General features: G+C 44.5%; 1 protein-coding gene across 2 annotated transcripts in view; it reads left to right on the forward strand.

Moving 5' to 3' along the window:
• Nucleotides 1-3905: 3905 nt before the first annotated feature.
• The window catches only part of CD151 (CD151 molecule (Raph blood group)), a 39728-nt gene continuing 17205 nt past the window's right edge, over nucleotides 3906-26428 (forward strand). For both annotated transcript variants that reach the window (XM_075837600.1, XM_075837601.1), the window contains exons 1-2: nucleotides 3906-4082; nucleotides 24943-25033. In XM_075837600.1, the coding sequence (XP_075693715.1) occupies nucleotides 24950-25033 (84 nt within the window). In that variant the 5' untranslated portion in view covers nucleotides 3906-4082; nucleotides 24943-24949. The remainder of the gene's footprint in view (nucleotides 4083-24942; nucleotides 25034-26428) is intronic.

Consider the following 26428-nt stretch of genomic DNA (forward strand, 5'->3'; position numbering starts at 1 on the left):
TGCCATGCGGAGGGGAGTAGTAACTATAATCCTTATCAATGGGCTGTTGGAGGTGCCATGCATTGCACAGTTGCAGGCGCAGGAGATCACGTTTAACTTTTTGAACGGCACTGTAAGCCACACTCGAGCGACCGGTGGAATTGTCCAGGGTCGTATCTAGGGTAAGATTAATATCTCCGGCGAGCAGTACAGTGCCCCGGACTAAAGGGAGGGCTGTGTCAATAAGGTCGGTTTAAAAGGATACTTGGGCATAGGTGTTGATCATGGTAAATTTCCTGCCTCTAATTGTGAGAACTAAAATAATATAACGGGCTGCAGTGTCAGCCATATAACTAATTATTTGATGGGTAAGGGATTTATGAATAGCTATTGCAACTCCACAGGATTTCGCTGGTGGGTTGTTGTTAAGGTGGCAGTGCGTATAGACTATATGTTTAATGGTGGGTGTGTGACCTTCCTTAAAATGTGTTTCCTGAAAACAGGTGACGTTGACCTTACGTCTGCGCAGATGATGGAGGATCTGTGCCCGTTTCTCCAGAGTGTTCAGCCCCTTGTCATTGAATGAAGCTACTGTAACATCTGCCATCGGTTTGTTTGAGGAATCAGTATGCCGATGATCTGCACTAGCGAGTAAAAACATGGGTACAGGTTCATCATGGGGGGGGGGGAGAAGAGGGAGGATAGCCAAAGAGAGGAAACAACGAACTATGGAGAGAAGATACAGCATTAAAATACAAGAAAAAAAACAACAAAAAAGGCAGTATCAGGGAGACTGCCGCGTGACCTAAGTGTAAACATTCAGGAAACCATAGGGCACTAAGAGTGCTCTGGAATGGTCCAAAACCTACAAGAGGAAAGTAACCGCTATGCATCAGAGCCGTCAGTGCCCTTGACATAAAGATAAAGTGGCTTTGATCGACCGGCAAAATAACTAAGCAACATGTGATTAAACGGGGAGAGTAACTTTACATTAGTAGGGTCAGGTAAAGGGGGAGTACTCTAAAGTATGTCCACATATGTGGGGAAACCGTGTACTAGGGCAAACTAATGACCTTGTACGGCCCGTCCTAGGCGACGGCGTACAACTGGGCGACGGTCCCTACGCTCAATATGTGCACGACAGACAAACAGACAAGGGTACACAGAAGCTAAGGGAAATGGGGCAGTTGCCCACGGCAACACCGTGAGCAACAAGAGTAGTGAACAAGCCGAGTCAAACTATGAGTGTACGAGGTACCAAACGCAGAGCAGGAGAGTAGTCAGTAAAGCCAGGTTCAATATGAAGCAGGAGACAATAGTACAAGCAGCAGCAGAGCCAGGAAACAGGCAGAATCACAGGCAAAGGAGGAGCAGGAAATGAAAGTATAAATAGACAGAGGGCGGGCGCTAGCTCCGTCTCGCCAGGCTGTGATAGGCTCTCCCACTCCTCAGCCTCCCAGGATGATTGGTGGAAGAAGGGGTCACTCGACCAGACTTAGGAGCATGTGCAGACTGATTAACCACGGGCGTCGACACAGAAGCTGTGTCTGGCAGATCCTTTACAAGACCAACCTGATCTGTGCAGCTTGATCTTTTCTCTTTTTTTCTTTTACAGTGTAAAGAACATTGAAGTAAAGAAGAAATATAAATATATTTACTCATGCTGTCACTTTACAAATGCACCAAAATGGCGCCTACAATCTAGCACAAAATTCTACTGCAAAATCAGCCAAATCTAAGGTGGTATAAGGAAAAGAAAAGTGTCTAACAGGTTGAGCAAGACGCACCAAATTTAACATGCAGCAAGCACCACTGTGATCAATCTGGTGCATCTTTTGACTTTCAAATCTAAGTCTTAGAGCGGATTTACACGAACGTGATATATATCCGTGCAACGCGCGTGATTTTCACGCGCCTCGCATGGACCTATATTAGTTTATGGGGCTGTTGAGACAGTCCGTGATTTTTACGTAGCGTGAGTCCGCTGCGTAAAACTCACAACAGGTCCTATATTTCTGCGCTGTTCGCACATCACGCACCCATTGAAGTGAATGGGTGCGTGAAAAGCACGCGCACCACGCGGAAGCACTTCCGTGGGACGTGCGTGATTCGTGCAACAGCAGTAAGAATTATGATTGAAAACAGAAAAGCACCACGTGCTTTTCTGTTTACAAACATGCAAACAGAGTGTCATAATGATGGCGGCTGTGCGAAAATCACGCAGCCGTGCATCATATAGTGATGACACACGGAGCTGTTAAGTGCCTTTTGCGTGCGCAAAACACTGCTTTTTTTTGCGCGCGCAAAACGCACACGCTCGTGTAAATCCTCCCTTAGACAGCATTAGTAAATCTAACAAAACAAAGCAGGCAAATCACTAGTAATTACACAACCCAATAAGTAAAAAAATAATTATTTATTGTTTCATTATGCCACAAAAACACACACAATTAAAACACCATATATGGTAGTATCAAGGCGCGGGCTAAAATAAGCCACGTGACCAGAGGCTAGCACCAATACAAAGCACAGATACACACTAGCATTAGTAAATCTGCCACAAAATGTCCACTAATCTTATTTTCTTCCCTGATTCCATGCAGCAGTCCCATGATCAGTAGACGCAGCTTATAAGAAGTACTTCTAGTCAAAGAGTGCTTTTCCCAGCCTCACCCCTGTCCTGTGGGAACATATATTCATACACTTTAATCTGGGTTGTCAATTCACAGCTAAACAGCAGGAAATTAAGAGTGCACATTAGGAACCACCAGGAAAAGCCCATGCGCACGTCTGTACCGCTGTATCTGCTTTTTTCTGGTTGCTTAATGACGTGGCTTTTTTTCATTCTGTTTTGATTGAGGTTTTTGCTCTGCCTAACAAACAAGAGAAACATATTGTAGGCAGGCAGAGATAGTTAGTAACGAGGGAGGACTAAGCCCAAGGAGCCATAAGGGAGGCCAGGCCCTTAGCACTGCAGAAAATGTAGGTATAAGATGGAAATGGTACTAGCCGCATGGACATTGCTGCCAGAAAGTCTGGGTGGAGGCAAGGTCCGCAGGGCAGAGCGGTTCAGTGGTGGACCATGGCAAGTTTACCACAAGTTACACGGTGTGGTGAACTCGGACGTGTGGGGACACTAGTTTGACGGCAGTTCCACTGGATGTTTTTGGCCTGGGCAGTCACAAGGGCTGGACAGCGGTCCGGCGGCTGCCCTTGGGAGGTCGGCCATGGCAGGTGGGAACGGCCGGCCTGGTTCAAGGTTTGGGAGCTGGGTCAAGGTGTTGCTGCGTCTGTAATGATCTGAACTATTACAATAAAACATTCTCTATCCTACGAGGTGAAGGTTGTAAAAAAAAAAAGAAATAAAGAACAAATGTCAGAATTGTTGTTTTTTTTTGGTCGTCTCTCCCAAATAATAAAGTAAAAAGCGATCAAAAACTTGTATGTATCCCCCAAACCAATATGAATAATAGCAGCAATAACAGCGCCCTGCATAAATCAAGATCTCGCACAGCTCCGTTGACAAAAAAGTTTTTTCCCTGTAAAAGTAGTAAAACATGAAACAAAGATATAAACTTGGTATCGCTGTAATTGACCCGCAGAAGGAATAAAGTTAACCGCATTTTAACGCAAGGTAAACGCTGTAAAACCGAACCCCAAAAATCAATGGAGGAAGTTTTTTTTTCTTTTCTCAGACACCCCTGTTACATGTGCACACCTTATTCACCTTATTCCTGTTTAGTCAATTTTAACTTTGCAGCATCTCTTTTCTGATGCATAATGACCCACAGTAATAACTCTGACCCCCCCGTGTATCATATCAGTACTGTCCGCACGTTCAGGCACGATGAACAATAGATGCACACATCCGTGCAGTGCCGTCAGTGACCAGTAGGTGGCGCCTGCACTCTAGCAGTCCACTTTACACAAGTCTCCTGGGCAGGCGCTGCTGAGGTGTGGCTTTGTGAGTAGCTGCTGTCCTTTCTCTGGCTCCGGGATTGTCCTGCTCTCAGTATCTGGAGGATTTGCTCGGGGAATTTGGGAGATTTATAGCCGCTGTCTGCCGTGATACTGTGACCCTACAAACAGCAGGGAGACTCGAGGTGAGTGTTGTAAATGACTGCGCGGCTCCAGGGCTATGTGTGGAGGCAGCAATGTACAGCACAGCTCATGCTGGATGTACTCTACGTGTATATTATATAGGGCGGTGTATGGCTGCTGAGAGTGACTTACTGCAGGCACTCCCGCTGTTCTAAAACTACAATTCCCAGCATGCCCTGGCAGCCTTTGGCTGGTATAATAAAACCTTTGGCTGTCGGTGCATTCTGGGAGTTGTAGTTTTACAACAGCTGGAGTGCCGTAGGTTGCTGACCCTTCATGCAGAGGCACACTACAGGTTGTACGGTGCAGGGGACGTGTTACGGCTGTACGGTACCGTATAGTATGGGGGATCTCTGGGACTATAACAACTCCTCTTTGGACCATTCCTTTTTGTTCCCACTATGTTCTGCTGGGACCACCATCCGCTGTCAACTGTGGGGGAACCCTGCAGCAAGTGTTTATTTCCCCTGCAGCGTCACCCCAGGAGGAATGAAGCATTGCATGGTGACCATTGATATAAATAGACTGCCCATGTAATGCAGGAATGTGCCGGGTCCTCCAGTGCAAGAGGGGCTCCTTGTAACTTCCCCACAGCTAGCAAATAGAAAAGGATCCTGAACAGTGGACCCCCCCCCCCCCCCCCTATTCTCTCAGTAATCTGTAATATCATGTGTGTAATAAACCGGACATCACTGTTTTATATCTGTGCTCTGTTGAAATTTGGCTCACAAGATAGATTTTGGGGAGCGCCGCTGCAGGGGGACAGTATTTGTCTACATACACTCCGCCATGGACATAGGAAATGACTGTAATTCAGCAGAACGCATGGATGGGAGTTACTGAACATTGCACATCTGTGGTCACCAAGATCAGGTTTGAGGACCACATATTGGACAGTTTGCACCCTATTATGTCAATGGTTGGGGGTATGACCTTTGGGAGCCCCACTGATCCTCTTAGGCTGGGTTCCCACAGTGCAGATTTGCTGCTGATCCAGGAGAGCAGACCTTAAAAAACATGTGCAAAGTCTGCAGAAAATCTGCACCGTGGGAACCCGGCCTTACACGGCCACAGCTCGTTGATCGGTGCACCTTTCACAAGGAGCTATGGATGGGGCGAGCGCTCGTTACTATGATTGTTCATCCCCATACATTTCTATCATGTCGGCAGCACGTCTCCGTGCTTACACAGGGAGATGTGCTGCCGACAACGATAATATTTTACTTTTTTAAAACGTTATGATCAGCAGATGAATGAGCGTTTGAAAAACGGATGGCGGTCCGCGGCCGGCCGTGCCTGTGATTACTGACTGTGGTCACGGTTGTTTGCAGGGGGCCTTAAAGTGTACCGAAAAGTTCATGAAAGTAATAAAAACAACCTTATATTAATCCCCACCTCCAAAACAATTCCTGTTATTGAAGGTTTATTGAGGGAGATGTAGGGGTTTTACTATCGGTGTATTATGTGTAAACATTTTCTTTGCCTTGTATAAAAGATGGCGAAGCTTCCACGTTGTAATGGAACTGTGCCTATCGCGCCGTTCCCTTACTACCCATGCTGCCCTTCACCAGTCTTATTGATGACACTTGGTAGCTCAACCAATCGGCTTATTGGAGCGCTGACGTGTGTCTCTGCTCATCCGCACTATGATTTGCTTGGCTCCGCCGAGGAGAGACACCGCGAGCTGCCGCGTCATTCGCAGGGAGAAGGACCGCTGTCTGAGGAGATAACAATGCAGCTCCTGCTAAAAGGACACGCACAGGATGAATGTGTCGCCACGTATGACGCCCGTCCTTCACCGCTGTGCTCCAGCTCTCTGGGATTACAATATTCATATACAAGGTGGAAATAAACAGGATCGTGGGAATTCTCTTTTAAATGGCCCAAAACCCATTTAAAAAAAAAATAATTAAAAAATTCTTAACAATTTTCTACAGATTATTCTAAGATTTACAATAAAAAGTCTATCTGGGGTACACTTTAAATGGAAATGGCACGTGACATTCCCAGATGGCCATGTTGTGTTATTATGCTGCTCCTCCTAATTCACACGAACGTGGTAAATGTCCATGTGACGACCGTTAAAACAACGGCCGTCCGATAGACCTATGCAATTCAATGAGGCCGTTGTTTCAACAGACCGTGTGAAGGATCCGTGAGAAAATAAGACATGTCCTATTTTTTTCACGCATCCCTCCAGACTCTAGTCTATGAGGGATGCGTGGTAACGCGTCACGCAGAGCACGAATGCACCTCTGACGTGAAAAACTGCAGTTTTTCACGTCCGGGATGCGCAAAGCTCGTCTGAATCCGGCCTAACCGGTAATGATCATACAAGAGTTGAGGGATGAGGACCACCAGCAGGATGGATGTTGGGCATTATACAGAGAGAAGTAGATGAGATACCGGCTTATAGCAATCTCTTGTGATAATGTTGGATTCTCCCGGCTCTCGGATGGTTGAATGTAGTCGTCTCTGGTAGGAGTGTGTGTGAGTATATAGATACGGACCGTGTGGTGGGAGGCATCCTAGGAATGCTATGACTGACTGACTGTCCCTACAATGGCTTCCCTCAGGGCGTTCTTCTATAACAAGCAGGTAACATGCAAAATATATCGCCTCGAGACGCCGAAGTACTGTGAACAAAGGCACTTAGTTACATGAGGCGCGTTTCACTTAGATTTATAAAAAAAAAAATATTCATAGAGTTTTTGTTTTTTTCAAAAATAGTGATGTCAAAAGGTGGCCTGGCATCTCTGGGAACTAGACTGAGACCGTGGGGTTCAATAGCATAAAATACAGAAATGTAGGAATTGGCGGGTCCATGTAGCCGTAACATTGTGCTGTGCATGTCGTCCCTATTTGTTCCTCTCCGTCTTCCAAGGGTATTTTTTTGTAGGACGAGTTGTTCTTTTTAACGGCACCATTTATTCTGAAAGCAGATAAAAATTCTTTGTTGGGTGGAATAGAAAAAAAACCCAGCAATTCCTCCCATTTTTATTTTTTATGGCTTTCACCGTATGGTAAACAATGATATGTTAACTTTATTCTGCGGGTCAATGCAATTCCAGTGGTAATACATTTTATATATTTTTTTTTAAGGATGTACTACTCTTACAAAGAAACAACAATTTGTTAAAAAAAATTATTTGTGTCACCATATCATGAGCCGTTACTTTATTATTTTTCCGTTGATGGAGCGGTGTGAATAGGACTTGTTTTTTGCCGGGCGAGCTGTAGTTTTTACTGTTACCAATTTGGGGTACATAGGACTTTTTGATTACTTTTTAGTTCATTTTTTTTGGGGAGCTAAGGTGGTTAAAAAACAGAATTTCTGGCGTTTACATTTATTTTTTTTTCAACGTTCACCCTGTGGGATAAATAAGGTTATAATGTATTGCTTTGGACTTGGCGATACCAATTGTTTGTTTTTTTACAATACTTTAGGGGAAAAATTGGAAAAGGTTTTTTTTTTTTTTTAACGTTTTAATATTTTTATTTTTGTACATTACTAAAAACGTAAATCATTTTTCTTTAATTTTTTTCTTACTTCGTCATTAGGCCCCCAGGCTGCTATGACAACCATCGTCACCTGTTGCGGTGGGTGTACAGATGGGGCGATTTGAGTGATAAAGCGGCTTAGATGCCACGGTTGCAATGGACCACGGCATCTAAGTGGTTAAACGTCTGGGATCGGCGTTATCTCAATCCTAGCGGTTACAGTGAGGTGTTAGCTGTAACATGCAGACAAGTGCCCGTTGGTTATGGAGTGGGCTCAGCCTAAAAAAATTCAGGAAAGTGTCGATGAGATTACTTGAAATCTCATTTAGGCTTCGTTCAAATCTGCACCAGGGTCCCGTTCCGACGTTCTGTCTGAGCTTTCCATCGGAACGGGACCCTCACTGACACAAACGGGAACCAAAGATTTTCGTTTCCATCACCATTGATTTCAATGGTGATGGATCCGGTGCCAATGGTTTCCGTTTGTCTCCGTTGTGCAAGGGTTCTGTCGTTTTGACGGAATCAATAGTGCAGTCGACTACGCTATTGATTCCGTCAAAACTACGGAACCCTTGCACAACGGAGACAAACGGAAGCCATTGGCACCGGATCCGTCACCGTTGAAAGCAATGGTATTTGTCAGGGCTCCGCTCCGACGGAACGTTGGAATGGAGCCCTAGCGCAGATGTGAACGAAGCCTTACTTTGCTGATACTGTATTACAACGGGGATTTGTGGCAAACTCACACGTAATACTCATTGTGTGCATGTGGCCTAAGCAGGTTTTATTGTCAATGTTCTATGGCTAGCTCAATGTTTAGGGTCATCTATGGGCGAATATGTCATGGCATGTGCTTATGTGTTTCTTTTGACTGTGGTGCCGAAGAGGTAGTTATTGGTCGCCTCTGCTATGTGACATTTAGATTATTATATTTGTTATAGTCTGGTTCCCGGCAAACATCTTGGCAGTAACTGTGCCTCCCAGTCAAGATAAGTTCTTAGTTCTTGACCGCGTGAATACGTTACCTAAGCTATATCCAAAGTCCACTCCGGGCGTTGTGTTTCATGGGGTGGGTGTGACTGGTATATGGCTTCTTAACATTCAGCATACTATTTTCATCCATCTTACGCATCACATCTATGGCACTTTGTGATGTGGTATTGCTGCTGATGTTACCTTTTTAGGGTATGTTCACATGTAGCGTTAACACTATAACATTTTTATCATGATTTTCCGTGCGGAAATTCCACTACGTTCTCGCAATATAAAATGATGTTTTGCGGATTAAAAATCCATACAGCGTGTCAATTTCCGCACATTTTTTGCGCAGGTTTTTTCTGCAATGTGAAGATGAGATTTGTTGAAATCTCATCCGCTTTGTATTCACTGTAAACGCTGCGGAATTTCCACACAGAAAATCCTGATGGAAATTCGAAAGCGTTTATGCTACGTGTGAGCATGGCTTTAGGGTCAAATAAAATTGCATGTGTACGTGTTGTTCCATATGCCCACAGTTTTAGGCCTCATGCACTCGGCCGTGCCCATAATCGCTGCTCGTGGGGCCTTACAGTTGCAAAAAGACCTACATGAGACTTTAAGGGCTAGTCCGCACATGGCGTAAATACTGCGGATTTTCCACAACGTATTTCGTTGCGGAAAATTGGCAGCAAAATACAGTAGCAGAAAAGTGGATGAGATTTCAAGCAATCTCATCTACGCGCTGCGTACGTGATATGCGGAGGTTCCGCACACAAATTGACTTGCGGTTCTGTTTTTTTAAGCCGCAGCGTGTCAATTGGGGTAGCGTAATCGCCAATAGTTTGTTGCAGGTTTTCCCCATTGGATTCAATGGGGATCTAAAACCCGCAACAAACGGTGACTTGTGTTGTGACTTTTGCGGCGGAATCACAGCGGCTACGCCGCAAAAATCGCAACTTAGAAAATAAACAAAAAACTGTATAGTTTTGCAGGCCGGTTTCCTGGGATGACGTTTCAACCCATGTGACCGCTGCAGCCAATCACACGCTGTAGTGGTGGTCACATGGGATAAAACGTCATCCCAAGAGGCGCGCCTGGATGACGTCAGAGGGCTGGCCTCCTATAATGACATTTCATCCCATTTGACTGCCGCTGCAGCGGTCTCCAGGGATGAAACGTCAGCAGGCCGGCTAATGCTGCAGATTTCCGCAGCGGACATTCTGGGCGAGAAACTGCACCACAATTTGGTGGGGTTTTTCGCCCGGAATTTCCTGCGGCCACAAGGGCGGATACGTTGTGTACCTTTTACGCAGCTCCGTGTGATCTCAGCCTTGGGCTTTATTCACAGGAACGTTGAATACGTCTGCGTCACGGCAGTTAAAACAACGACCGTCACACGGCCCTATGTATGCAATTCAATGGGGCCATTCAGACATGCAGTGGTTTTCTCGCAGAATGTTTCCGTTGCGTGAAACTCACTGCATGTCCTATTGTGCATTTTTAGAGCATCACGCACGCATTGAAGTCAATGGGTGGGTAAAATCACAGACAGCGAACGGACGCACATCTGTGTGCGGTCCGTGATTCAAGCACAAGTTCATAAGAAATTAAAGAAAAAAAAAGAAATGTGCACATAAAAACACCAACAACTGATGCCACACGGAACACACACGGAACTGCAGCGCATGACAATCGTGTTAGTTTTTTTGCGGATTCAAAACCGACACGTTCTTGTGAGTAAGGCCTTAGTGTATTGTTTTTTTTCTCTTTATAAGGCCCTATTTACATGGTTGTGTTCGGTCCATGAGATACGGACCGTATGTCGGCTGCATTTCCCGGACCGTACACAGTTGTTATCATAGTTATGTATGATGCTAGGTGTCCCTGCCTCTCCGCGGGAAAATTGTCACATACTGTAATCATGTTTTCAGTACGGGACGGTAGTCATGCGGGCACGCAGTGACTCACATCGTAATGGATAACTATGATGACGTCTGGGAAATGCGTCCAACATCCATTCGTTACCTCACGGACCGAACACGGCCGTGTGAATAAGGCCCCATGCCCACGTCGTCCGTAATTGTGGACTGCAATTAAGGTCCGCAATTAGACTCGTTCACTTCTATTGTTCACGGACACCTTCCTGTTTATTTACGGGAAGGTGTCCGGTGCCGTAGAGGTGTACCGCAAAAGATAGGACATGTCCTATCTTTTGCTTTTTGCGGTCCATGCTCCCATACTTTGTGTATGAAAATGCGTAGTGTGCTTGCTCTGTATTTCCGCAGCGTAAACATAAGCTGCTGGAAACGAAACGCCGAAAAATATTCCGCGATGCAAAACCTAGAGAAATCTGTCTGAGTTGTGGAATATTTTTTCCCATAGGCATACATTGTACTTTTCCGCAGCGTATTTTTACTTCTGAAATACGAGGCAAATACGTCACGTGTGAGTGCACATTTAGGAGCCTCCGACGCATATTCTGTGATACTTTAGGCTTTAGAGAACAGAACTCTAAAGAAATCCCAGGAGAATTCTGGGAAATGCAGCAATGTATGCATTTTCTGCAGGAAGGCTTGCGGAGGCCAGAATTCCTAGGTCTAATTAATTGCTGAAGACAGAAGAGCCCGACCTTCCTGTTTGTATAGCTGTAACCCCTTCATAACCAAAGGATAAAGCATATGGCAGCAGAAACTGCATCACTGAGCAAGCAAAGCGAATAAACTTGAATACATTGGAGTCTACTAGTTCCTGATGTGTGTGCAGTTTGCTGTAGACTCGCAGGTCAATATAAGAATAGGATCTACACCCTAGACTTTTTGTAGTAAGGCTGTACTCACACATCGCAGTCAATTTGCACTTTTAGCCGTGATTTTTGGTAAATCGTGGCAAAACTGTGCCATTTTGCAGAAATAAACACAAACTGAGCACAATGTGTGAACACAGCCTGAGACTTCTTGCAGTAGAGCAATCCAAACATTATAGTGTAGCTAAACGTTTAACAAACTTCTGACATGTGAAGGTGACATGTCAGAAGTTTTGATTGGTGGGGGTCCGAGCAGGTTAGGTTCTGTTCGGCTTTTTACGGAAATCAATGTAGCGGAGTACGGGCTCAGAGACTTTCTATTGAGTCCGTACTCCGATACATTGATTTCCGGAAAAAGCAGAACAGACACGAAACGGCTGAGAGCTCACATGAGCGCTTCAGCTACTTCGCTTTAGCAATTGATGTGGGTCTCAGTGCTCGGTTTGTTAAACGTTTAGCCACACTTTAAGGCCTCATATGCACGGACGGCCACGGAGTCATCTGCGGGCTGTCCACAATCACTGACCATGCACACAAAAGATGTACATTCATTTCAATGTTGCTGGATCACATTTGTGGACCGTAAAATGACTAGTTCTGAGTTTTTGCGGTCCACAATTGCGGCCCCCACACGGTCCGTGTAAACTACGGTTGTGTATATGGGCCCATAGAAATGATTGAGTCTGCAATTCATCCGCAATTTTGTGCATCCGTGTTCATTAGGCCTTACAAGCAATTGTTGTTACTCTATGGAGGAAAAAAAACAGCTACTACTTTTTAAAATCTCTGAAATCCTAGCATGTAGCGATTAAAAAAATAAATAATGTAGTTAGCAAATTCCTCGACTGGAGCAATCTTCAAGAGACTTTTTAAGCTACTTAAAGAGTCTCTGTCACCAGATTATAAGTGCCCTATCTCCTACATAATCTGATCGGCGCTGTAATGTAGGTGACAGTAATGCTTTTTATTTAGAAAAACGATCTGTTTTCACCACATTAGGAGTGATTTTAGCTTTATGCTAATTACTTTCTTAATGCCCAAGTGGGCGTGATTTTACTTTAGACCAAGTGGGCGTTGTACAGAGGAGTGTATGACGCTGACCAATCAGTGACCAATCAGCGTCATACACTTCTCTCCATTCATTTACATTGCACTAGCGATAAAGCTATATCGCTATGTGCAGCTACATAAACATACTATAACATTACTGCAGTGTCCTGACAATGAATATACATTACCTCCTGCCAGGACGTGATGTGTATTCAGAATCCTGACACTTCTGAATCTTTTCTGTGAGATTTCCAGCAAGGCAAACGTAATCTCGCGAGATTAGTAATTACTCGCGTTGTAAAGATTAGTGTATGACGCTGTCCAATCAGTGACTAATCAGCATCATACACATCTCGTTCCAGCCTAGCTTCATTCACTGCACAATCACACTGTGCTGTGGATCATGCTGGGCTGGAACAATGAGAAATGTATGATGCTGATTGGTCAGCGTCATACACTCCTCTGTACAACGCCCACTTGGTCTAAAGTAAAAACACACCCAGTTGTCTATTAAGAAAGTCATTAGCATAAATCTATAATAGCTCATAACTTGCTCAAAAATGATCGTTTTTCAAAATAAAAACCATTGTTATCTACATGACAGCGCCGATCACATTATGTAGGAGATAGGGCATTTATAATCTGGTGACAGAGCCTCTGTAATATAAAACGTCTGAAAATACGGAGCTGTTTTCAAGGGAAAACCGCTCCTGATTTTCAGCCGGTTTTTAAGCAACTCGCGTTTTTCGCTGCTTTTTTACGGCCGTTTTTTACGCGCCCGTCAGAACAGAACGCCGTTTTTCCCATTGAAATCAATGGGCAGATGTTTGGAGGCGTTCTGGTCCCGATATTTTGGCCATTTACAGCCCGAAATACAGCCGAAAATAAGCTGTGTGAGCATACCCTTACCAAGCGTGTTTGACAGTACACAGTTTGTCACCTTTTACAGACTCTGGGATTCCATGTGTATGGAGATATTCTCCCCTTGAAGCATTTCTTCTAGAGGAGAATACCTCTGTACATACAGGGTCCCATGGAGCATGCCATGTTTGTAAAACTGGAAGCATACAGCGGTACAGTAGAGGGATCATTCACATCCTATGGCAGCCGTATTGCAGCTCTATACAGAACCGAGCCTTTCACCGTCCGTGTGCATGAGCCCTAAAAATATGTATCTGTGCCGTTTTATATATTACTGCGGTATTGTAAAGCTGGGTTCATACAGAGGGGGTTTTTAATCACCAGCTACGTATTTCAGTTTTTACCTCTCCATTTCAGTAGCCATAACTTTTTATTCTTTATTTTTTTCCTTGACGTGGCCTTGTTTTATGCGGAAGAAATTGTATTTTTTTCATAGTTTGGAGGTAGAAAAAAATTATTTTTACGTTGTGAATATAAGAAAAAGCGATTATCGGCATGGTTTTTCTTGTTTAGTTTTTATCCTGTTCACGTTTCACGCTAACTAACCTCTTAGATTAATTCCTCTGGTTATTACGGTCATTTAGATACCGAATATGTGTAGGTTTTTTGTTTTTTATTTAGTGTAGGGGCAATAAAATATATTTTATGCAAAATAAAGACTTTTTTTTTGGTTACTTTTTTTTAAATCCCATTAAGGGATAACTTTATTTATAACTTTATACTCCTGTATGTTAATACACTAAGACACAGGCTGCTGTTAGGGCAGCACATAGTGTGCCCGAACAGCAAGCTTACAGAACAGACAGCCCTGGGGTCCTTTGTAGGTCCCCACGGCTGACTGCAGAGGGATTCCCTGGTGTTTGATCAAAGATCCCAGCTATGTATTTAGCAGGCTTCTCTAAGATCAGGAGCTGTAAGTTACAACTACTACTTAGAGCATGAGCGCTCATCAGCCTCTTCTACAGCAACGCCAAAAGACGTCGTTGTAGACTAAGGACATGCACTGCCTGCCGTCAAAAGACGCTGGGTGGTCGTTAAGGGGTTAAAGGGAGTCTATCACCAAAGCAGCAGCACAGCAATAGGGTAAGTTCACACGTAGCGCAAATACTGCGGATTTTCCGCAACTGCTATCGTTGCGGAAAATCCACAACATAATGCAGTAGCAGAAGAATGGATGAGATTTGAACAAATCTCATCCACACGCTGCGTAAATGATAAGTGGAAAAGACGCTCAGAAATGTCAATAGTATTTGCTGCGTTTGTGTTGTGGGTTTTCCCCATTGAATTACAGGATTATGTGACAATAAATAGTATTATAAGTGACAGCCAGCACGGTTTTACTAAGGACAGAAGTTGTCAAACTAACCTGATCTGTTTTTATGAAGAGGTGAGCAGAAGCCTAGACAGAGGGGCCGCTGTGGATATAGTGTTTTTGGACTTTGCAAAGGCATTTGACACTGTCCCCCATAGACGTCTAATAGGTGAATTAAGCACTATAGGTTTAGAAAATATAGTTTGGAATTGGACTGAGAATTGGCTCAAGGACCAAATCCAGAGAGTTGTGGTCAATGATTCCTACTCTGAATGGTCCCCGGTTATATGTGGTGTACCCCAGGGTTCAGTGCTGGGACCACTATTATTCAACTTATTTTTTTTTATCAAATCTTTGTTTTATTGAAAATATACAACAAGATATACAACAAAGAACATCCGTACATAGATCATGGGGAACCACAGCGAAAGCTCACGGCACGCAGGCCGAAGTTCTGTTCAATAATGATTCAACTTATTTATTAATGATATAGAGGAAGGGATTAATAGCACTATTTCTAATTTTGCAGATGACACCAAGCTATGCAATATAGTTCAGTCTATGGAAGATGTTCGTAAATTGCAAGCGGATTTGAACACACGGAGTGTTTGGGCATCCACTTGGCAAATGAAGTTTAATGTAGATAAATGTAAAATTATGCATCTGGGTACCAACAACCTGCATGCATCATATGTCCTAGGGGGCGCTACACTGGGGGATTCACTTGTTGAGAAGGATCTGGGTGTACTTGTAAATCATAAACTCAATAACAGCATGCAATTTCAATCAGCTGCTACAAAGGCCAGCAGGATATTGTCGTGTATTAAAAGAGGCATGGACTCGCGGGACAGGGATGTAATATTACCACTTTACAAAGCAATAGTGAGGCCTCATCTAGAATATGCAGTTCAGTTCTGGGCTCCAGTTCATAGAAAGGATGCCCTGGTGTAAAGGATCTGCCAGACACAGCGTCTGTGTCGACGCCCATGGGTAATCAGTCTGCACTTGCTCCTATGTCTGTTAGACTGACTCCATCTTCCACCACTCAGGATGGCAGGCTTAGGAGTGGGAGAGCCTATCACAGCCTGGCCAGACGGAGCTAGCTCCCGCCCACTGTCTATTTATACCTGCCTTTCCTGTTCCTCCTTTGCCTGTGATTCTGCTCTGCTTGTTTCCTGTCTCTGCTTGAACTACTGATCCTCTGCTTGTTATTGACCTTGGCTTTCTGACCACTGTCCTGCTCAGCGTTTTGTACCCCGTGCACTCCTGGTTTGACTCGGCTCGTTCACTGCTCTCGTTGCTCACGGTGTCTCTGTGGGCAGCTGCCCCGTTTCCCTAGCTTCTGTGTACCCTTGTCTGTTTGTCTGTCGTGCACTTACTGAGCGTAGGGACCGTCGCCCAGTTGTACCCCGTCGCCTAGGACGGGTCGTTGCAAGTAGGCAGGGACTGAGTGGCGGGTAGATTAGGGCTCACCTGTCTGTCTCCCTACCCCGTCGTTACACCTGGAGTTAGAAAAAATACAAAGAGCAACGAAGCTAACAATAGGGATGGAGAATTTAAAGTGTAGCTAAACGTTCGACAAACTTCTGACATGTCAGTGACTTGTCAGAAGTTTGGATTGGTGGGGGTCTGAGCACTGAGACGCTCGTGTGAGCGCTCAGCTGCTTCGTTTCTGTTCGGCTTTTTCCAGAAAGCCGCTGTATCGGTGTACGGGCTCATAGACTTTGTATTGCGCCGTACACCGATACATTTATTTCCGAAAATAGCCGAACAGACATGAAGCAGATGAGCGCTCACACGAGCACTTCAGCTGCTTCGTTCTAGAGATTGGTGTGGGTCTCCGTGCTCGGACCCCCACCAATCCAAACTTCTGACATGTCATTATGACATGTCCAAAGTTTGTAGAACGTTTAGCTACAGTTTAAGTTATGAGGAAAGATTAAAAGAACTAAACCTATTTAGCCTTGAAAAGAGACGACTAAGGGGGGACATGATTAACTTATATGAATGGCACATACAAAAAATATGGTGAAATCCTGTTCCATGTAAAACCCCCTCAAAAAACAAAGGGGCACTCCCTCCGTCTGGAAAAAGAAAGGTTCAACCTGCAGAGGCGACAAGCCGCCTTTACTATGAGAACTGTGAATTTATGGAATAATCACCGCAGGAGCCGTCACAGCAGGGACAGTAGATGGCTTTAAATAAGGCTTCGATAATTTTCTAGAACGAAAAAATATCAGCTCCTATGTGTCTTTTTTTCAATCGTACTAACTATGTAATTCAATGGGGAGGTAAAACCCGCAACAAATAGCAGATGTTTTTTTTAGGCAAAAAAGCAGCGTTCGGCGTATGCGCAGTACATCGCTGAGGTTTCACTGGTCTAGTTGGCTGTACTGCGCATGTCACACTGTGTCATTGACTGTACAAATTACATCACACTACACCTGGGTATATGCCCGTGGAGCCCTCGGCGAGCGGAGGAGCTCCCTCTGCTCCTCCGCTATGAGTTCCCTGCTTCAGAATTAGTTTGACAGCGGGACATACCCCGGGCCCCCCGGGACACCGCCCGGAATTCGGGACTGTCCCTCTGAATCCGGGACGGTTGGGAGGTATGATGGTGACTAATGGTAGCCATGGCAGTGTGTATAGTTCTGCAGTTGCATTCCCTGTTTATAGAAATTTCTTTCTCCTTTTTTTATTCCCTCCTTCCATGATAAGAATGTGTGTGAGTAGGTGGTGTTATGTATGACTGGGTAGTGCCATATTCGTGCATGTTTCTCCTCAGAATGAGAAAGCCAGCCGAGCTAACAAGCCTGTACCTGCACCATAGTGTCTGTCACGGTGGGTCTGCCAGCATAAGAATACAAACACACATTTGTGTGGGTTTTTTTTCATATATATCCAGCATTTCACTGTTTTATCTCCTTGTTTTTTTCCGTGCCCGCCCACTGCTTCAACTCTGTTCTCTTCCATAGGATTTGTTATCTCATTGTCCTTTCCTACCGCCTCCTTCTTGTGTCTTTCTTCACTTTCTCACCCCTTTCTACTCCTACAGTAATGACGAACAATTATTTGTCTGTGTACTCAGCACTGTGTACTCCAGGGAACAGCCAGAAAAGCGATTCTTCTAGAATAAGGTTTTGGCCAAAATTAGAAGCAACTTAAAGAGGCTCTGTCACCAGATTTTGCAACCCCTATCTGCTATTGCAGCAGATCGGCGCTGCAATGTAGATTACAGTAACGTTTTTATTTTTGGCCAAGTTATGACCATTTTTGTATTTATGCAAATGAGGCTTGCAAAAGTCCAACTGGGCGTGTTTAAAGTAAAAGTCCAAGTGGGCGTGTATTATGCGCGTACATCGGGGCGTGTTTACTACTTTTACTAGCTGGGCGTTCTGATGAGAAGTATCATCCACTTCTCTTCACAACGCCCAGCTTCTGGCAGTGCAGACACAGCGTGTTCTCGAGAGATCACGCTGTGACGTCACTCACTTCGTGGCCCAGGTCCTGCATCGTGTCGGACGAGCGAGGACACATCGGCACCAGAGGCTACAGTTGATTCTGCAGCAGCATCGGCATTTTCAGGTAAGTCGATGTAGCTACTTACCTGCAAACGCTGATGCTGCTGCAGAATCAACTGTAGCCTCTGGTGCCGATGTGTCCTCGCTCGTCCAACACGATGCAGGACCTGGGCCACGAAGTGAGTGACGTCACAGCGTGATCTCTCGAGAACACGCTGTGTGTCTGCACTGCCAGAAGCTGGGCGTTCTGAAGAGAAGTGGATGATACTTCTCGTCAGAACGCCCAGCTAGTAAAAGAAGTAAAAACGCCCCGATGTAACGAACACAATACACGCCCAGTTGGACTTTTACTTTAAACACGCCCACTTGTACTTTTGCAAGCCTCATTTGCATAAATACAAAAATGGTCATAACTTGGCCAAAAATGCTCGTTTTTTTTTAAATAAAAACGTTACTGTAATCTACATTGCAACGCCGATCTGCTGCAATAGCAGATAGGGGTTGCAAAATCTAGTGACAGAGCCTCTTTAAATCGTGAAGGAGAATGTGTGAGTTTTCAGTATACGGTCAATCATGTATTACCATCAATCCTTTCCTTTGTTGGACATTCAGACCATTTTAAACAGTCATAGTTTACCATTGTTTTACATTTTATCTATGACTATATTAACGCTACAGAACCTCACTTCATGTAAGAATCAATACCGGTTTATATTGACTGGACTGGACTTAGCTACTCATGCTTCCCTCTTCCAGCCTCTCACAGTATGAAGCTCTGTTCACATTGACAACTTGGTCAGGTTTATGTTACCCCTAACAAGCAGAATTGTGTAGTCTGTTACACCATTTACCTGGTAAGGAGGAAAAATAAACGCTAACAGACCCATTAGAAGGTAACTGGGATTTATTAGGATCCTTTCTTAATGGTTTTGTCATTCCCATAATAGGTCCTTTAAACATACTGAACCCATGAAACCGGTGTGATCAGAGCCTTAGTTGCTTGTGATTGTCACACCAACGGCTAAGGGCCTGTTTACATCTGCGTTGGAGCCTCTGTCACGGATCCAGTTGATAATACTGGAAACAATAGCGCAGCATGCTGCAATTTTTCCGGCAAAACCACGGACACCCAAACCCAACGGAACCCATGAAAGTCCATGAATTCCGCCAGGTGCTGATGACATTTGTCATACAACAGAATCGGTGTTTCCAATATTTTTCTGCTCCTCTGACGGAGCAGAACAACGGAAACACCAACGCAGGTGTGAACTCGGTCTAAACTTTGATTACAATGTGAAAGGTCCCAGAAGGGCTGTAGTGCAGCTTCTCCTATTATGGAGTCTGTGGTCTTTGAGCAGCTTCACTTAGATGCAATTAACAGATGTGATGCACTATTTTCACCAAATAAACATTGTTATATACTCTGTGGCACATATCTGGTGTTTGCCTCTTCTAGGCACTAGAAGTCTACTGTAAGGGAATATTTGAGTAATTTTGCATCTGGCTTCCTAATATTGGATCAGATGGAGAGAAATCCCCACAACTTGTTTTTAGGCTTGTGCCAGTAATTGGAGGGGAACGGCTGACTGACGAGGCTGTCCCCCTGAAGCGCTGAGTTTGGTTCAGGGGGCTGTGCAGTGTTTAAACTCGAACCACTTTTCTAATTCTCCTTGTGCGTCTTATAGATGCCTAGATCTTAAGTTTTACTGTCTGATGACATTGGCACATTAATGGATCTTGCTCTGATTTAGCCTCGGCCCATGTTTACTGGTATTTACAAAGGTAGGTCTTCGGTTCTCAAGTGTCAGAATGTCGGGAAAGCCGCGAGACGTAGCCAGGAGCCTTGATATTATCTGCAGGCTGCACGACTGCTCAGGAAAAGCGGTGAGATCAAATGGGTGTGGTTGTCCAAGTGAGGGTGTGTGAAAATAGAGAGAATAACCTGACTTCAGGGTGGTGGTACTATTGATGCCTGTCATTACTAATCCAATGTCCGCACATCAAAAATGTTAAATAGATTTATTCAGGGGTGGAGACAAGCGGCTGCCAATCACTTCTAATAGTGGCTTCTTTCCTGGCGATCAAAGGATCAAGCATGTTAAAATCACACATGCCTGATTCTAGTTTTCCCTGACATATGCAGGACAGTTCTCCTACACATTAGATCCTCCAACATTAATGTTGCTGTATCCCATAAGGACAACCCATGTCCATAAGTCTGGCAGAGGAAATGTCTGGCTAACCACAGCCTTCCCCGGCATCGGTTGTTAGCCGGTGATGTCAAGATCTAGACCAGAGGTGATCAGCTGATCGCCACGGTGGTTTTCATATTAAAGGGTTGAGATCCGTCAACAGCTCTATCTCGACCTGCGTTACTTGAACTCCCACTAAAATGATTCTGCTTTATGTAGGCAGCCCCAGGAGATAAGAAAGGAAATGATATTTTAGTGCTACGTTTCCATCCTGACTCTGCAGTTTTAATAATAACTTGGAAAACAAATTTTATGGCTGCAATAAGTAGAATTTTTGCGTTTCCATTTCAAGAGTGAATAATATAGATGGTTAGTGGGTGCTGTAATAGTACCATTATAGTTGCCACCCTGTTTCCCATAAATAGACATAACCTGACTAAAAAAACTTTTGGGAGTTTTTTTAGTCAGGGTAAGGCTATGTTCACACAGTTTTTTTGACGAGTTTTGACGTGGAAACCGCGCCAAAGAACTCGTCAAAAACGGCCCGAAAATGCCTCCCGTTGATTTCAATGGGAGGCGGGGGCGGTTTTCTCCCGCGAGCAGTAAAACCGCTTCGCGGGAGAAAGAAGCGACATGCCCTATCTTCGGGCGTTTCCGCCTCTGACCTCCCATTGACTTCAATGGGAGGCAGAGAAAGCGTATTTCGCTGCGTTTTATGCCCACGGCTCTCAATGGCCCGGGCGAAAAACGCAGCGAAAATCGGTGTGCAGGGAGAGGAAAATCTGCCTCAAACTTACAAACTGAATTTTGAGGCAGAAATTCTGCCTGCAAAAAAACTCTGTGTGAACATAGCCTAATGCTGTTCAAGCTTCACTTAAAAAGTGGCTTCATGACTCACTACAAGGCCTGGCCATGAGAAGGTAATGTATAACGTTTACACGGTGCAGTGGCTGTGAACTAGATTCCTCTCTATTTTAGTTTTTTATGGCAGTTCCCGTCAGACACGAGGAGCTTCTCTACTTGTTCCTATTTTTTGCCCTTCCGTTGTCCCCGAGTTATTTTCTTGTGTGACACAAGCATGTCATTTATACAAAGGGAAATATCTATGCAGAAATAGATTTGGCTAATGTGACATAAAATGTACGTGCATAGGTTACACACCACAGCGCCAGTCGTCCATGGTGAGCCAGCTGCAGTTCTTCTAGAAGTCCTGATACATTAGAGGAAAGTATATTATGTAACTTAGAAATAATCATTTGTTTTATCTGTACCCTGCAGTGCTGGTGATACTACGTCAGGGGTGCAGCTATGGGGGACCTGCTGGGGAATACACTCCAGGTGATAGGTGGCACCAACAAGACACTTTGCCTTGTCCAGGATAAGATACAGGGTTAGGGCAGCGAACTAAATCGTTACCCCAAGTAAGGAAAACCCTAGCTCTCCCAGCATGCACCACTCTGCCCAGTGTTTTTCGGCATGTGCAGAGCTGTAAAGGAGAACAATCGGCCATTGGCTGCTTCCCTTCGCCCCCTGTAGCACTTGCTGCATTGTACCTGAAACCAGTAGTACCTGGTGTAGCGTTATTTGCTCCCGCAGAAACAATTGAGCGTGGCGTATCAGATACGTTTTTATTTAACCATGGATTTATGCATGGACAAAGGCACATACACGTCAAGGTCTGTCAGTGCAGTCTGCAGATTTTGCTTATATAGGCAACAATCTGACTATTACATGTTTAAACATGTATGCCATTTCTTTAATGTGTCTCTTCTGTGTGTGCCTGGTCATTTACAACTGGACCCCTTCTGGGTGTGCCAGTCGCTTATAACTGGACCCCTTCTGGGTGTGCCAGTCGTCTACAACTGGGCCCCTTCTCGGTGTGCCAGTCGTCTACAACTGGCCCTTTTTTGAATGTACCAGTAATCCACATCTGGGTGCCTTACCTGCCATATTGTTGATTAAATATTCATGGGTACATATAGGTTAGAATGACGAATGTTTATTCACTATATGTCAACATAATGCCAGGTTTGTCCCAATTTCCGAAATTGCAGCATTGAAAGGAGCGTATTGTTATATGGTAATACACCACGGTCCTCTGTGCCCTCAACAATTCTCTTTCTGTATGCCCGTCTCTATGTGCCAAATCTGCCTCTCCTTTTCCACGTCTGTACACTACAATTACAACAGGCTTTGTTTCCCAAGAAATGTTCGCACTCACTAGGAATGTACAATTTCTCTGGGTGGTATTGAATGTCAGGGATGGGAAGGGAGGAGGACAATGGAGTGTGTGACAATATTTACCCATCAAAGAGCCAAATTCCCCAGCGCTACATGCAAGATGATACTGTAGGCCTTCTTCTCCGAGTACAAAGCAAACCACTCATCAGTTATAAGCAGTCACCTAGTGCTGGGATTTGTAGAAACCACACGTCTGTGTACAAAAACGGCAATATTCGGCCGCTGCTGCGTGGTTTTTCTTTTTTTTTTCTGCCAAGTGGTGAACACAACACCCGCAACCGTGTGTGCCCGTTATGGGTACATGCAGTTTTACTATATACAGTAGTTTATTGGATCAAATGGATAGTAACCTGAAGAGGTCATTAAAAAATGCATATCAGTTTGTGGTTGCTCATTTTTTCAGGACTCCTCGTTTGGTAGAGGAAAGAGATTCTGGGTAATTTTGAGCTGCCGATGACTTGATAGAAATGCGCACACTTCTCTGTTAAGCTTAGTTTCCACTGTTGTATTTAAATTGGATTTCTTCCTCCGTGTATTACATTTAGATTGGATTAAGAATATAAATGTTATTCTGTGGCGGGCACGTGCTGTCTCGTCTTGTGTTCTGAATGTCTCATTGTAACAGATCAGGACAGCTGGGGTGACTCACACGGGGAGGGCGGTGATTCAGTGCGATGTTACCGGAGAAGATATTTGTGGTTATGACGTCATAGCTAAACGTTTCTTTATTCAATTATGTCCGACTCTTGCTTTATACCTGGAACTGACCTCTAAACTCGACATATAGGAATCCAATATTGTTGACAGGCAATCTTCTGAATTGGTTTGTGTTTTTGTACCTTACTGTCAACCCATGGATACATTTTGCCACATACACCTGCAGACAGTATGATGTACAATTACACCGCAAGGATGGCGCAAGTGCGGTGCCTGCACCTTCTGCAGCAGTTGTCAGCTGGCACCCTGCATCAGATTCCACTCCAATCCCGGGTGTTTAACTCCTCAAAAAAATGTGTTATTAAAGAATAATAAAATACACACAATTCGTATCGCCACATCCATAATGACCCATATTCTAAAAATGTATATTATTTATCCCGCATGGTGAACTCCATTAAAAAAACAAACAAAAAAACATTCCGGAGTTGCTGTTTTTCGTTTACCCCATCTCTCAAAAGCAGGAATAAAAACGAATCAAAGTCCTACGTACCTCAAGATGGTACCAACACAAGCTACAAGTTACCCCGCGAAAATCTCAAAAATTTACGGCAGTGGAAACATTTTATGTGTCTTGGAATGCAGCGACACAAAAATAAATTTGTACAAAAGACTGTTTTTACTATGAAAAAGGATGGATATATATATATATATATATGTGTGTGTGTGTGTGTGTGTGTGTGTATATGTATATGTATGTATATATATATATATATATATATATATATATATGGTATCGCGGTAATCGTAACAACCTGCAAAATAGTTATGTTATTAACACGCTGAATTCCATAAAAATAGATCCCAAGAAACAATGACGAAATTGCTTTATTTTTCCATTCCCTCCCCACCATAAAAAAATATATAAAAGCTATTCAATACATTATATGTAACTGTAAAGGATCTGCCAGGCACAGCTTCGGGGTTAACTCTCATAGGTAATCAGTCTGCACCTGAATCTACGTCTCTGAGACTGACTCCATCTTCCACCACTCAGGATGGCAGGCTTAGGAGTGGGAGAGCCTATCGCAGCCTGGCCAGACGGAGCTGCTCCCGCCCTCTGTCTATTTATACCTGCCTTTCCTGTTCCTCCTTTGCTTGTGATTCTTCTCGTGTGGTTTCCTGGCCCAGCTACAGCTCCTAACTATTTGATCCTGCTCCATACTGACCCTGGCTTACTGACTACTCTCCTTCTCTGCGTTTGGTACCTCGTGCTCTCCTGGTTTGACTTGGCTCGTTCACCACTCTGGTTGCTCAAGGTGTTTCCGTGGGCAACTGCCCCTTTTCCCTTTGCTTTGTATTCCCTTGTATGTTTGTCTCGTGCACTTACTGAGCGTAGGGACCGCCGCCAAGTTGTACCCCGTCGCCTAGGGCGGGTCGTTGCAAGTAGGCAGGGACAGAGTGGCGGGTAGATTAGGGCTCACTTGTTCGTTTCCCTACCCCCGTCGTTACAGTAACCTAAAATAGTGCTCTCAAGGGGGTTAGTGGATCTACAGCTTCATTCTCTTTTTGATCTGCATAGACTACAAAGAATTAGAATCTGGTTTCTTTGGTGACGGCCACAAAACACTGCGATCAATGAATTTCGAGGCTGCAATGTTTCTCAATATCATTTGTGTCTTTCAGAGTCATCATGGGCGAGTACAATGAGAAGAAAGAGACCTGTGGGACAATATGTCTGAAGTACCTGCTCTTCACGTTTAATTTCTTTTTCTGGGTAAGTGACAATGGCATTATTACAGAAGGCATGGCCTACGTGAGCACATTGGACACCCCTGATGGCAGCATGGTTTCTACAGCATAGGTATCAGTCCATGGTTTCTACAGCATAGGTATCAGCCCATGGTTTCTACAGCATAGGTATCAGCCCATGGTTTCTACAGCATAGGTATCAGCCCATAGTTTCTACAGCATAGGTATCAGCCCATGGTTTCTACAGCATAGGTATCGGCCCATGGTTTCTACAGCATAGGTATCGGTCCATGGTTTCTACAGCATAGGTATCGGTCCATGGTTTCTACAGCATAGGTATCGGTCCATGGCTTCTACAGCATAGGTATCAGCCCATGGTTTCTACAGCATAGGTATCAGTCCATGGTTTCTACAGCATAGGTATCAGTCCATGGTTTCTACAGCATAGGTATCAGCCCATGGTTTCTACAGCATAGGTATCAGCCCATGGTTTCTACAGCATAGGTATCAGCCCATGGTTTCTACAGCATAGGTATCAGCCCATAGTTTCTACAGCATAGGTATCAGCCCATGGTTTCTACAGCATAGGTATCGGCCCATGGTTTCTACAGCATAGGTATCGGTCCATGGTTTCTACAGCATAGGTATCGGTCCATGGTTTCTACAGCATAGGTATCGGTCCATGGCTTCTACAGCATAGGTATCGGTCCATGGTTTCTACAGCATAGGTATCGGTCCATGGCTTCTACAGCATAGGTATCGGTCCATGGTTTCTACAGCATAGGTATCGGTCCATGGCTTCTACAGCATAGGTATCGGTCCATGGTTTCTACAGCATAGGTATCGGTCCATGGTTTCTACAGCATAGGTATCGGTCCATGGCTTCTACAGCATAGGTATCGGCCCATGGTTTCCACAGCATAGGTATCAGTCCATGGTTTCTACAGCATAGGTATCGGTCCATGGCTTCTACAGCATAGGTATCGGCCCATGGTTTCCACAGCATAGGTATCGGCCCATGGTTTCCACAGCATAGGTATCAGTCCATGGTTTCTACAGCATAGGTATCAGTCCATGGTTTCTACAGCATAGGTATCAGTCCATGGTTTCCACAGCATAGGTATCAGTCCATGGTTTCTACAGCATAGGTATCAGTCCATGGTTTCTACAGCATAGGTATCAGTCCATGGTTTCTACAGCATAGGTATCGGTCCATGGTTTCTACAGCATAGGTATCGGTCCATGGCTTCTACAGCATAGGTATCAGCCCATGGTTTCTACAGCATAGGTATCAGTCCATGGTTTCTACAGCATAGGTATCAGTCCATGGTTTCTACAGCATAGGTATCAGCCCATGGTTTCTACAGCATAGGTATCAGCCCATGGTTTCTACAGCATAGGTATCAGCCCATGGTTTCTA

This window comes from Rhinoderma darwinii, chromosome 9, assembly GCF_050947455.1.
Source record: "Rhinoderma darwinii isolate aRhiDar2 chromosome 9, aRhiDar2.hap1, whole genome shotgun sequence".
NCBI classification, from domain to species: domain Eukaryota; kingdom Metazoa; phylum Chordata; class Amphibia; order Anura; family Rhinodermatidae; genus Rhinoderma; species Rhinoderma darwinii.